At 38.6% G+C, this 15,000-nt stretch overlaps 1 protein-coding gene across 3 annotated transcripts in view; it reads right to left on the bottom strand.

Moving 5' to 3' along the window:
* ptprn2 (protein tyrosine phosphatase receptor type N2) overlaps positions 1 to 15,000 on the bottom strand; it is a 439,783-nt gene that overhangs the window by 386,138 nt on the left and 38,645 nt on the right. For all 3 annotated transcript variants that reach the window (XM_061965795.2, XM_061965796.1, XM_072913464.1), the window contains exons 5-8: positions 12,391 to 12,742; positions 12,039 to 12,329; positions 11,921 to 11,961; positions 2,128 to 2,561 (exon numbers count right to left, since the gene is read on the bottom strand). In XM_061965795.2, coding sequence (XP_061821779.1) covers positions 2,128 to 2,561; positions 11,921 to 11,961; positions 12,039 to 12,329; positions 12,391 to 12,742 — 1,118 coding nt within the window. The remainder of the gene's footprint in view (positions 1 to 2,127; positions 2,562 to 11,920; positions 11,962 to 12,038; positions 12,330 to 12,390; positions 12,743 to 15,000) is intronic.

The raw sequence follows: 15,000 nt of genomic DNA, 5'->3' as shown, positions 1-15,000 counted from the left end.
GTTTGTAAACCAAACCCCTGTAGGGGCGTCATCCTCCCCCAGAAGATTTCTTTGTGATTTTCACATACAAATATTGAAGATCTTTGATCCTTCTCAACTCTGTGGTAATATTATTTTCATAAGATACAACCAATAGTACGTTAATGTTAAATCTTACTTGTGAAAAGTAATCCCCCGATTCCTATTTTCAACAGTCCGCTCATTTGAGCAGGAAAGCGCTGAACACCAGCCCGGCATCTTTGTTTTCTACCTGTCAACTGTCAGTTTAGGCTGCTCGCCGGCTCCTCATCACCACTTCAAGATGGCGGCCAAATTGCTCACGTCACAGCAACCTGCGTCTACTTATAAGATGTCTATGGTTACAACGTCATTGCAAACACGGCAATCTGTTGCGTCCACTGCAGTTTGCTACCTTATTCATACTTTTTGTCAAGTGATTTTTTTTTAAGCAGGGTTGCATGAGGTACCTACACATAACGTTACGTTAGACAATGTATCACACACAGTAACGTAACGTTAGTCAATGTATCACACACAGTAACGTAACGTTAGTCAATGTATCACACACAGTAACATTACGTTAGTCAATGTATCACACACAGTAACATTACGTTAGTCAATGTATCACACACAGTAACATTACGTTAGTCAATGTATCACACACAGTAACGTAAAGTTAGACGGTGGTCAGCAGCACCGCGTATTTTAGCCACATACAAAAAGACAAACATAGTCAAATAAAGGTCAGTTAAAATGTATACTATATTAAGAATATGTGTACATATTGCATAGGGTCCTGACATCTAAAAAGTACAACTCTGTTCATTGTTATGTTCATATATTTGTTATGTTTTTCATGTGTACGCACACATAAACACACATACAGTATGAGATGAGATCAATGAGATAAGGTAAGAACAGGATAGAAACTGCTGTGGAACTAGTTACAATGCAATATGCCATTGAAATACAATGTTAACACTTTTGTGCAAATAAGTACAGTTGCACTTGTTTTTTTCAAATGTGTTTATTCTGTAAAGGAATGAGTTACATGTTTAAAATGACTGGTTAATAGTGCTATTTTGAAGTGCAATGTCAGCACTATCTTTTTCCCTGCAATTTCAAATGCACTTGTTTTAATAAATAAATACAGCATTTTAAAAGCATACACAATCTGTGTAAATATATTAGTCTGTGGTTAAACGACTTGAAAGGACTCGAAACTCAAAATGCAGGACTTGGGACTTGACTTGAGACTTTCCAGTCTTGACTTTGGACTTGACTCGGACTTGCTCTGTCTTGACTCGGGACTTGACTCGGACTTGAGGGCAAAGACTTGAGACTTACTTGTGACTTGCAAAGTAATGACTTGGTCCCACCTCTGGTGTGTATATATATATATATATGTATAATATATATATATATATATATATATATATATATATATATGTGTGTGTGTATATATATATATGTATAATATATATATATATATATATATATATATATACACACACATATACATATATATACACACACACACATACATATATATATATACACACACATACATATATATATATATATATATACACACACACACATATATATATATATATATATACACATTATATATATATATATATATATATATATATATATATATATATATATATATATATATATATATGTATATATGACACTATATATGACTTATTGAATAGACATCGACTGACAGGTTAGCTAGCTTAGCTTAATTTAGCATAGCAAAATTTGTAGAGATTAAAGTGATTGAAAGTGTTTGCAGACTTAATATGAAGTTTTTTTCAGTCGCATAAAGGGTGACAAATGTGCAAACATGATATGATATTATGATTATAAAGATGTCTGGAGGGAGAATTTCCTACCTCTGTAGCTTGTTGCTAACTACTAGTAATGGACTCCAGTTCTCCACTAAAACTACATTTCCAATAAGGCTGTTTTGGTCGTCACAATTTTAACCCAATAAGACGTAAACAGTTGACTTCAGTTTGAACATAGTTTTACATTTTGTGCAATGCATGTTTTATATGTGACGACAACAACTCTGATGAGAAAGTGAATACTGTGTATGAATGACATGTTACTCACTCTGAGCTGGTTATGATGTAGCCAAAGTGTCTGTCCTTCCCTCTGCTGGAGAATTCCTTCACTCCCACATGGACCAGCTGACTTTTCACTCTCACGTCCTTCTCGGCCGCTTCTTCCGGCGCCTTCTTCCCGGCGGGTGTCTGAAGCTTTTGCATCCACCTGTCCATCTCCGAGTCCACGTGGGCGTCAGGCCCCGCCGCCCCGCTGGTCAAACGCAAGGTGGAGCCGTCCCCAACGGGCGCTGACACGCTCTTCTCCTCCCAGCCGTGGGGGGCGGCGGCGGCGGCCTGGGTCTGCATCGTCCGGCTCCGGACGCTCTCCAGGCCCACCACATTTTGTCTGGGACCAGGTGCTGGCCCGCTTTTCACTGGCGGGGAATCGCCAAACTTGTCTGTATTGAGATAGTCCAGCAGCTTGGAGAAGATGGCCGTATGCTGCCGTCAATCAAGAAAACAACAACAACATTTCGCTTGAAAATAGTTTTGTTTTGGTTCACACTTTGTACAAGGAGTGAAAATGTGAATAAATGTTATTTTTAGTACAGCCAAACCTGTCTATAGCGGCCACAAACATTTCCCCCATTGAGAAAGTAATGATGTATACCTTAACCCAGTGGTTCTCAAACTTTTTTTGTCATCCCCCACTTTGAACAAGAGGGAGTTTTCAAGCCCCACCTGCCCCCATCGGCCTAACAGAACGCTAATGCCAAGCTTAACATTTTCAAATTTATTGAACATCAAGTAACATCAAGTTGTATACATTCAAACTCAATAACATAAAATAACACCAAGTTCAATAATAAATAGAATAACTGTGCAGTTGTGGTATAACTTGCATCAAGTTCAATAATAAATAAAATAACTGTGCAGCTGTGGTATAACTTGCATCAAGTTCAATAATAAATAAAATAACTTGCATCAAGTTCAATAACAAATCAAAAAGTGTTATAACTTGCATCAAGTTCAATAATAAATCAAATAAGTGTTATAACTTGCATCAAGTTCAATAATAAATCAAATAACTTGCATCAAGTTCAATAATAAATCAAATAAAAGTATTATAACTTGCATCAAGTTCAATAATAAATCAAATAACTTGCATCAAGTTCAATAATAAATCAAATAAAAGTGTTATAACTTGCATCAAGTTCAATAATAAATCAAATAAAAGTGTTATAACTTGCATCAAGTTCAATAATAAATCAAATAAAAGTGTTATAACTTGCATCAAGTTCAATAATAAATCAAATAACTTGCATCAAGTTCAATAATAAATCAAATAAAAGTGTTATAACTTGCATCAAGTTCAATAATAAATCAAATAAAAGTGTTATAACTTGCATCAAGTTCAATAATAAATCAAATAACTTGCATCAAGTTCAATAATAAATCAAATAAAAGTGTTATAACTTGCATCAAGTTCAATAATAAATCAAATAACTTGCATCAAGTTCAATAATAAATCAAATAAAAGTGTTATAACTTGCATCAAGTTCAATAATAAATCAAATAACTTGCATCAAGTTCAATAATAAATCAAATAAAAGTGTTATAACTTGCATCAAGTTCAGTAATAAATCAAATAACTTGCATCAAGTTCAATAATAAATAAAATAAAAGTGCCACTTTGCAATCTTTGCAACAACAAAAAAAGAGGAGCTATGCATTTGGCAAGACAGGGCAAGTGACAGCACTTTGCCCCGGGAGAGCCACCTTGCTTCACTGTGAAACAGCACGGCTGTATGATCAGCTCCCATTTCCTCACACAGTGCAGAGAACAGTCGCGCTTTCAGTGGTTGTGTTTTGATCAAATTTACCGCGCACACAATATCTGTTAAAACCTCATTGAGTTCGGGGCTGAGCTGCCCTGACGCGAGTGCTTCCCGGTGAATGACACAGTGTGTCCAACCCTCTTTATTAGAGCCTGCAGCCTGTTTCTTGACCCTGCCATGGTCTGTGCGCCATCACAGCAAAAGCCCACACAGTTTTCCCATTTAAGGTCGTGTTATTTGAGGAAACTGTCCATTATCTTGAACAGCTCATCAGCAGTGGCTCTATTTTTGATGTATTTGCAAAACAGCAAATCCTCGCAGTGACTCGCCATTCACAAAGCGGACGTATGCGATGAACAGACAGTCTTTATTGCTGTCAGTAGCTTCGTCCACTTGTAAAGCAAAACGACTTTCTTTTCATTTGTCTACTCAAGATCACTTGCAATGTCGCATATACGTCTCGCAACTGTGTCATTTGACAGTGGGACAGCTTTTAATTTTGCTGCGCTTGTTCCACTTAGCCCCGCCCCCATTAGTTACTGTTGCTATGTCTGTCAAACGTTCGCTCCTACCTAGAAATTTAAAGCCTACAGGAAAAATAAGTAATTTACATTTATTTATATAGCGGATTTCACTGACGGAATCACAAAGTGATTTACAGTGTGTATAGAAAATGAAAGCATAGTAAAAAAAAAAAAAATCTAAGAATATAATAAAAATAATAAAAAATTAAAGTGAAATTTCCTCCCGTTCCTCGCGCCCCACCTGTCATGTCTCTATTCCCACACTTTGAGAAACGCTGCCTTAACCTGAGTGCCAACGAGCAACAGCTGAGGAGAGTAAAGTCACTGCAAAACCAACCACTAAACAGGAAGTAGAACCAAAGTAAGAGCGCTAAACAGGAAGACTAAAAAAAAGAAAATCACCACAAAACCCCTACAAAAAAGCAGACCATATCACATTTCACACATATAAAGAGTGGAAAAAAAATATTTTAATGGGTTGGGCGTAGGGTTGTACGGTATACCGGTACTAGTATACCGTAGTCATACTTGCCAACCTTGAGACCTCCGATTTCGGGAGGTGGGGCGTGGTCGGGGGTGGGGCGGAGGCGTGGTTCGGGGCGTGGTTAAGAGGGGAGGAGTATATTTACAGCTAGAATTCACCAAGTCAAGTATTTCATATATATATATATATATATATATATATATATATATATATATATATATATATATATATATATATATATGTATATATATAAGAAATACTTGACTTTCAGTGAATTCTAGCTATATATATATATATATATATATATATAGGGGTCGGCGTGGCGAAGTTGGTAGAGTGGCCGTGGCAGCAATCGGAGGGTTGCTGGTTACTGGGGTTCAATCCCCACCTTCTACCATCCTAGTCACGTCCGTTGTGTCCTTGGGCAAGACACTTCACAACTTGCTCCTGATGGCTGCTGGTTAGCGCCTTGCATGACAGCTCCCGCCGTGAATGTGTGTGTGATTGGGTGAATGTGGTAATACTGTCAAAGCGCTTTGAGTACCTTGAAGGTAGAAAAGTGGCTATACAAGTATAACCCATTTATTTATTTATATATATATATAAAAATAAAAGATATACTTGAATTTCAGTGTTCATTTATTTACACATATACACACACATAACACTCATCTACTCATTGTTGAGTTAAGGGTTGAATTGTCCATCCTTGTTCTATTCTCTGTCACTATTTTCCTAACCATGCTGAACACCCTCTCTGATGATGCATTGCTGTGTGGCACGCACAAAAGTGCTTTCATCAAATGCACTAGAGTCTGGAATCTTCCATCTCTCCCTAGCATGGCCCAAAACCGGTCAATCTTGGCTTCCTGAGGAAGATGTTCACTGCCAAGCACTTGGTAGTCCACTACTTCTTCCCGGAGGCTATCCAGGTCCAATCGCAGCTGCGACTTGGAACTTACAAGCGTATATCTTCATCTTACTCGTCGTTGGCGTCGCCACGGCAGTATCTTCCTCATTCTTCTGCTTCATCTCCTTGTTGTGTGCGCAGTTGTGCACTGCACTCTCTAAAAGCCCTAGATGTTATTGTCACATATGCATGTACAGTAGAGGGCAGTATTGTCCTGTTTAAGAGTGTCACAACATTGCTGTTTACGGCAGACGAACTGCTTTACGGTAGACGAAAACGTGACTGCTGTTGTCGTGGGTTGTTGCCGCGCTGGGAGGACGTTATTGAAACTGCCTAACAATAAACCCACATAAGAAACCAAAAACTCGCCCTCCATCCACGCTGTTTATATTGTGGGAAAGTGGACGTGCAAACAGGTCAGGTCCGCATGGAGCTGGAGGGGGCGTGGCCTCCAGCTCGGCCTGAATTTCGGGAGATTTTCGGGAGAAAATTTGTCCCGGGAGGTTTTCGGGAGAGGCGCTGAATTTCGTCAGTCTCCCGGAAAATCCGGGAGGGTTGGCAAGTATGAGTATAGTATCGCGGTACTAATTAGGGATGTCCGATAAAGGCTTTTTGCAGATATCCGATATTCCGATATTGTCCAACTCTTTAATTACTGATACCGATATCAACCGATACCGATATATACAGTCGTGGAATTAACACATTAGTATGCCTAATTTGGACAACCAGGTATGGTGAAGATAAGGTCCTTTTTTTTTTTAAATTAATAAAATAAAATAAATATAAAAACAGTTACATAGGAACTAGTAATTAATGAAAATGAGTAAAATTAAGTGTTAAAGGTTAGTACTATTAGTGGACCAGCAGCAGGCACAATCATGTGTGCTTACGGACTGTATCCCTTGCAGACTGTATTGATATATATTGATATATAATGTAGGAACCAGAATATTAATAACAGAAAGAAACAACTCTTTTGTGTGAATGAGTGTAAATGGGGGAGGGAGGTTTTTTGGGTTGGTGCACTAATTGTAAGTGTATGTTGTGTTTTTTATGTTGATTTACTAAAAAAAAAAAAAAAAAAAAAAAAAAAATTAAAAATACCGATAATTTCCGATATTACATTTTAAAGCATTTATCGGCCGATAATATCGTACTACATCTCTAGTACTAATGAATCCAAAAAAGTACAATACTACAATACTATAGTACCAGTTCGCCTATTTTTTTTATTTTATTTTATTTTTCAGGCATGATGCCGCGTCTTTGTCACATCGTGACATTGCTGGTTTTACGAGCATACGGGCATGTTCGGCAGCGCACAATCACGGAGTACTTACAAGCAGACACAGTGTGTAGACAGAAAAGGGAGAACGGACGCATTTTGGCCTAAAAACTAACGATACAGGTGAAGTTATAACTAGAGATGTCCGATAATATCGGACTGCCGATATTATCGGCCGATAAATGCTTTAAAATGTGATATCGGAAATTATCGGTATCGCTTTCAAAAAGTAAAATGTATGACTTTTTAAAACGCCGCTGTGTACACGGACGTAGGGAGAAGTACAGAGCGCCAATAAACCTTAAAGGCACTGCCTTTGCGTGCCAGCCCAATCACATAATATCTACGGCTTTTTACACACATAAGTGAATACATGCATACTTGGTCAACAGCCATACAGGTCACACTGAGGGTGGCCGTATAAACAACTTTAACACTGTTACAAATATGCGCCACACTGTGAACCCACACCAAACAAAAATGACAAACACATTTCGGGAGAACATCCGCACCGTAACACAACATAAACACAACAGAACAAATACCCAGAACCCCTTGCAGCACTAACTCTTCCGGGACGCTACAATATACACCCCCCGCTACCCCCGCCCCCCACCTCAACCCCGCCCCCGCCCCCCGCCCACCTCAACCTCCTCATGCTCTCTCAGGGAGAGCATGTCCCAAATTCCAAGCTGCTGTTTTGAGGCATGTAAAAAAAAATAATGCATTTTGTGACTTCAATAATAAATATGGCAGTGCCATGTTGGCATTTTTTTCCATAACTTGAGTTGATTTATTTTGGAAAACCTTGTTACATTGTTTAATGCATCCAGTGGGGCATCACAACAAAATTAGGCATAATAATGTGTTAATTCCACGACAGTATATATCGGTATCGGTTGATATCGGAATCGGTAATTAAGAGTTGGACAATATCGGAATATCGGATATTGGCAAGAAAAGCCATTATCGGACATCTCTAGTTATAACACTGAAACGCCCTCAGGAAGGGTTGCTTTAAGACATGGCTAGATAGTTAGCGGCTAACGTCCATCCGCAGTCGGCAGTGTTTTAGCTACTTCTAAATCACTAATCCTCGCCTCCATGGCGACAAATAAAGTACGTTTTTTACAAGTATCATCCCTGCAGGACGAGGAATAGCTAAACATGCTTCACTACACACCGTAGCTCCCCGGCGTCACAATATAAACAAACGCCATAGGTGGATCTACACCTGACATCCACTGTAATGATACCAAGTACAAGAACGTAGCTAGTCGATACAACTATGATTACATCGATATTTTTTATTGTCACAAAATCTTTTTTCTTTTAAATTCATATTATATTCATAAACTCAGGAAATATGTCCCTGGACACAGGAGGACTTTGAATATGACCAATCTGTGATCCTGTAACTACTTGGTATCGGATCGATATGTGGTATCATCCAAAACTAATGTAAAGTATCAAACAACAGAAGAATAAGTGATTATTACATTTAACAGAAGTGTAGATAGAACATGTTGAAACGCAAAGTAAGCAGATATTAATAGTAAATGAACAAGTAGATTAATAATACATTTTTATTACAGCTTGTCCTTTATAATTTTGACAAAATAATAGAATGATAAAAGACACAATATGTTACTGCATATGTCAGCAGACTAATTAGAAGCCTTTCTTTGTTTACTTACTACTAAAAGACAAGTTGTCTAATACGTTCACTATTTTATTTAAGGACAAACTTGCAATAAGAAACATATGTTTAATGCACCCTAAGATTTTTTGTTAAAATAAAGCCATTTTTTGTGGTCCCCTTTATTTAGAAAAGTACCGAAAAGTATTGAAATACATTTTGGTACCGCTACAAAAATATTGGTATCGGGACAACCCTAGTTGGGTGTGGTGCCCTGAAAAAAATGTGGCTTTGGGCCCAATTTAGCCAGCCGTTATCTTCTGTCCTTGGAGACCCGTCGATTGTTGCAACAGTTCACGGTTCATTTGCTTTTAAAGACTGTCTGTTTGTGATAAAGGTGGGTGTTAATTAGTTATGAGTGATCGCTAATTATTGTAATTGTGATGCAAATTAAAGTGGCTGTTTGCAACCTTTACGCTGACGCTAAGAAGGCGCTAACTTTCCAATGTGTTTTAAGCGTTACATTGCGCCCTCTTACGGCTTTCAACACCCTAACTCGGGGGGTCTAGTGGCTCCCTGCACCTCTTTCAGAGATGTGTGAAAATGGAAAAAGATGAAGAAACATTTTTTTATTTTTTGTTTTAATATATTTTCTGTAGGAGAACAAACATGACACAAACCTTCCTAATTGTTAGAAATCCCACTGTTTATATTAAACATGCCTCACTGATGAGTATTTGGCAAGAACCGTTTGTCCCACTCATTTCAGCGATCCTTGAACTCAACGTAGTTTGTTACCAAGTACAACTTTCTCCGATGCTGCCACAGAAAGACGTGTTTTATGCCACTCCTTTGTCTCATTTTGTCCACCAAATGTTTTATGCTGTGCGTGAATGCACAAAGGTGAGCTTTGTTGATTTTATTGATTTGCTGGAGTGCTTATCAGGCATTTTTGGTCAGTGCATGACTGCGAGCTAATCAATGCTAACATGCTATTTAGGCTAGCTGTATGTACATAATGCATTTTTATGCCTTGCTTGTAGATATATTTGAGCTCATTTAATTTCCTTTACTTATGTCCTCTGTGTATTTAATTTATATTTGCATGACACATTATCTATATGTAAAATTGGCTGCATTTCACATAGTGTGCCATGTTGTTCCAGACCACAGCAAACGTTACCCTGGCCTGACGACACCCGTGCATAACACGCGCGCATTAGCTTTGTGCGTTGTTAGCTAAAGACACTGATTTCGATAGCTAAAGTTTGCTAACGTTATGTATTCAATTAAAACCACAACATGACTGCAAGTTGTAAGTTGCTTCTCTGGAATATTTTTTTTAAATAAAGACACTTTAAAAACATAGTTTTTGTTAAACCATTGATGCAAGTATTAGCTAGTCATTGGTGTTCTTGTCACTAGAGTTGCAAACAATACATCGATACCTGCTTTTTTCCAGTATCGACAGTAGCGAATACTGTTAAACGCATTTGCTACCGGGGCTAAGAGAAACATTAAATAATTTATAAACGACTGCATTTTCTCAGACTTAAATTTCGCCTGTCCCTCTAAACCCACCAATAAACTTGTTCATAGATGTATAATAAAACTCCTAATAGGAAGTCACCATTTGTTATATATACAATATTTTTTATATATCTTTTTTACATGCAATTAATGCACATTATTGAACATATAAAATTTAAATGTACCAGATTGTAGCCAAAGGCTAGTTTCCATCTGCAGTCCCCAGCAGGTTTATGGTATATACCAGACCTGGGCAAAATACGGCCATATATATATATATACATACATATATATACATACATATATATACATACAGTATATATATATATATATATATATATATATATATATATATATATATATATATACACATTTTTTTATACATATATTTATATATATATATATATATATATATATATATATATATATATATATATATATACAGTATACTGTATATAAATATATGTATAAATATATATATTAAAAAATATATATACAGTATATATATGTATGTGTGGGAAAAAAATCACAAGACTATTTCATCTCTACAGGCCTGTTTCATGAGGGGGGGTACCCTCAATCATCAGGAGATTTTAATGGGAGCATTCACATACCATGGATTATATAGGGCACAGAGTGGGTGGGTACAGGTACCCACTCTGTGCCCTATATAATCCATGGTATGTGAAAGGACGGCGTGGCGCAGTGGGAGAGTGGCCGTGCGCAACCCGAGGGTCCCTGGTTCAATCCCCACCTAGTACCAACCTCGTCATGTCCGTTGTGTCCTGAGCAAGACACTTCACCCTTGCTCCTGATGGGTGCTGGTTAGCGCCTTGCATGGCAGCTCCCTCCATCAGTGTGTGAATGTGTGTGTGAATGGGTAAATGTGGAAGTAGTGTCAAAGCGCTTTGAGTACCTTGAAGGTAGAAAAGCGCTATACAAGTACAACCCATTTATCATTTATATATACACATACATACATACATACATACACCTCTTTGTTTATAATGTATATTTTCTGCTGGATCTACTCTTTATTTTATGCTGCCCTTTCTTTGCTGCAGCTGTTACATATATTGTAATATTGTACATGGTAATTGAGATTTGTTATATATTGTATATATTATATAATAATATATCAGTATATATTATAAACTGTATATATAATATATAAATATTACATATATGTTATATTTTATATTGCTACTATGGTACATTTTTAGTCTACTTTATACCTTTTGTTTTCGCCCTCTTTTTGTGCCCTTGTGTGCGTTATCCTTTCCATCCTTATCCTTTCCAACCTTTGTAACTGAGCTACTGTGTGGAACAATTTCCCTTGTGGATCATTAAAGTTTGTCCAAGTCTAAGTCTATATACTGGGAGGTATTAGAATAGTGATGCTCTTTTTTTAATGTCAAGTTACCTGCTGGCAGCTCATACTGCAATTTGAATGATGTGCAAAAAGATGTTGAAGCACAGGAATCTTCGATACTTGACACTTTGAAACACCAAGTAGGGTATTTAAGTTGGGTTTTTTCTGTCATGGTATCAAAGAATCGTGGAAATTCATATGTGTCAGTGTCGAATATCGGGACAACTGTAGTGGTTGCGAGAGACAGGTTTGACTGTACAGTGTTATTGATTCACCTTGTCAATTGGCACTTTGTCTGGTCCGTCTTCTGGTTGCCCTGGAAACAAGCGAGCAGACAGGATTTGATGCATAAAAAGTGTGCCTTACACTCTGTAAAAAAATATAAATTCTTACCTTGTCGGAATTTCAATGTGTCTTTTGTCTCCTTGTCCCATTTCCCACTCGGGCCTTGGTTGCTTCCAACTGGTTCCATAGCAACCGATTGCTCCTGGTTAGTTTCCATGACGCCATTTGAATGGGAGGCTCCTGGACCTCCAGGTGTGGCACCAGAATCTATCTTCCTGGCGTCGGCTGCCGGCAGAGCTCCGGAGATGACCTCCGCCAACTGATGCAGGTCTTTGGTCATCCAAGCGTCCATGTTGAAGCCATGGCCTCCAAAATGCTTGAGCATATCCTGGAGTGTGTCTGAGTGGAGAAGATAAGCAGCTAGAAGATAGAAGGAGTAGGAGAAGGAGCAAGTTCTCACCATCCAGATGCTTTTTGCCGCTCAGTTGGTTTGGCACCGTCTTGAATAATAAGTGGTTCGAATCGGTCTTTGGAGATTTGGAGCCAAAAGCCACCTGTTGGTCACTTGGAGGTGGTCTCACGTAGCTCAGGTAGCGGAGCTTTCCTTTGGGCCATGCAGCCTGGGGCCCCGAGAGTCCTCCTCCTAGGAGCTGGTCCAGGTGGTTGGAGAGGGCTTTGTTGTCGTCAGGGTGTCTGCCCTGGCCGCTGTGAGAGAAGACCTTGGTGACAGGAGCCTGGTCTCCTTTCTGAACGCTGTACACTCCGGTCTGCTTCCAGCCGGTCTTTGGTTCGTCGTACGCAATGTCTTCATTCTGCAAAGATACATCATTGACATAAGAATATTCAAGATCAGAGATAGAATACCCTCAAAGAGAAACAATACTCAAAACCGTAAAGACCCTGGACAGGGAGGATGGATGGTTCGACGTCTACGTCAAGGTTGAAAAACCATCTCTGAACAGAGGAAATGGTCTTCAACACTACCTATGTCCTACATACAACTCTGTCCTTTCAACCATTCTTAAGACACTTAACAACTGAGACTCAAACATGAGTAAAGAACTGAATGGAACGCTCTTGTGGGTAATTCCAGTCCAATGACTGATTTGGGGCTGTTTTTGCAGCGATACAGGGTTGTATGCTGCCGACTGCGATACCTATCATACATTAGTGCGATCGGCCGATATCGTTGCAGATACCGATCACATGCATTAACTGTACATATTTAAATTTATCCATGGTGAGTTTCATTGGCAGTGATCAACACAATATTTCAACAAGTTGCTTATATTCTTTTATTACAGACAATTGTTTGAGCAAAACAAAGTCACTATACCAGTGGTTCTTAACCTGGGTTCGATCGAACCCTAGGGGTTCGGTGAGTCGGCCTCAGGAGTTCGGTGGAGCCTCTGCCACGGAGGTAAAGACACATCTGACTTATCGTGTAAATAACAACTTCTCCCTATCGGCGTATTATGGATATCCCCAAACAATGTTCCCTCTAATTTTCCATCTGATTTGCAGGTTGTTTGATTGATCGATTGAAACTTTTACTAGCAGATTGCAAAGGAAGAGAATACATTATATGAAACAGTACAGTTTACACAGCCCAGTACATATTCCGTACAATTGACCACTAAATGGTAACACCCCAATAAGTTTTTCAACTTGTTTAAGTCGAGGTCCACGTTAATCAATTCATGGTAATGTGTGTAAAGTGTGTAATTTGTTGTGAGTTCATGCACTGTGTTGGTTTTGTTCTTTGAACAAGGTGATGTTCATGCACGGTTCATTTTGTGCACCAGTAAAAAAAACATAACTTTTTCTTGAATTGAAAAAACATTTTATTTTTCACTAAAGAAGGTTTCGGTGAATACGAATTTGAAACTGGTGGGGTTCGATTCCCCCAACAAGGTTAAGAACCACTGCACTATATACAATAACTAAGCAACAACAGAAACTACTGTCTACTACTTATTGAAATCCTTTGTTTTTTTCCCCCTTCTAGTTCTCCTGTGTCCAGGGAAACATTTGTAAAAATCCATCCATTCATCCATTTTCGACCGCTTGTTTCTTTCGGAGCCTATCCCAGCTACAAAACAACAACAACATTATAACATATCGATCTAATACTGATACTAGGGTAGGGAAGGGATTCTCATGACCCCATTCCTGGGTGGATCTCACGTGAGAGGAAGAGTAAGGGGTGAATCACTCTACATAGCAACTGACGCTGTGGTCAAAGTTGGAACGTTTTAAGATATTCAACACTCTACTGCCATCTGGCAGAAAAAGTGGATAGTGCACCCTCGAATTTGTCACGTTTCATGTGTCAGGCAAACAGTGACGAATGGGGCCATATGAACCTACGGTACCTTTGGCATTGGCACAAACCAATTTATGAATAACGTCTCCCTCTTACTGTACGTGTCATGTACTGACTGCTGCAATGACACAACAACAGTTATATTATCTTCTCGCCCGACTCTTATTGTTATTATTACATACAGAATATCTGTTGTGTTTATGTTGTGTTACGGTGCGGATGTTTTCCCGAAATGTGTTTGTCATTCTTGTTTGGTGTGGGTTCACAGTGTGGTGCATATTTGTAACAGTGTTAAAGTTGTTTATACGGCCACCCTCAGTGTGACCTGTATGGCTGTTGATCAAGTATGACTTGCATTCACTTGTCTGTGTGAAAAGCCTTTCGTTATTATGTGATTGGGCCGCCACGCAAAGGCAGTGCCTTTAAGGTTTATTGGCGCTCTGTACTTCTCTCTACGTCCGTGTACCACTCCGTACAGCGGCGTTATAAAAAGTCATACATTTTACTTTTTGAAACCAATACCGATCATTTCCGATATTACATTTTAAAGCATTTATTGGCCGATAATATCGGCAGTCCGATATTATCGGCCGATAAATGCATCTCTAATTAGCAGTCTTGTTCCTGGCTTGCTCTCGGTGTGTAACATGTTTAGCCTCGTCCTCCAGTGATAATGGTACTTACGATACTAAGAAATGCAGTTAAATGGCCGTGATGGAGGTCATTATTATCAGTTTAGGGAAG

Source organism: Nerophis lumbriciformis, linkage group LG07 (assembly GCF_033978685.3).
Source record: "Nerophis lumbriciformis linkage group LG07, RoL_Nlum_v2.1, whole genome shotgun sequence".
Taxonomy (NCBI): domain Eukaryota; kingdom Metazoa; phylum Chordata; class Actinopteri; order Syngnathiformes; family Syngnathidae; genus Nerophis; species Nerophis lumbriciformis.
The sequence above is the reverse complement of the archived record's forward strand: the minus strand, read 5'-3'. Positions and strand labels throughout refer to the sequence as shown.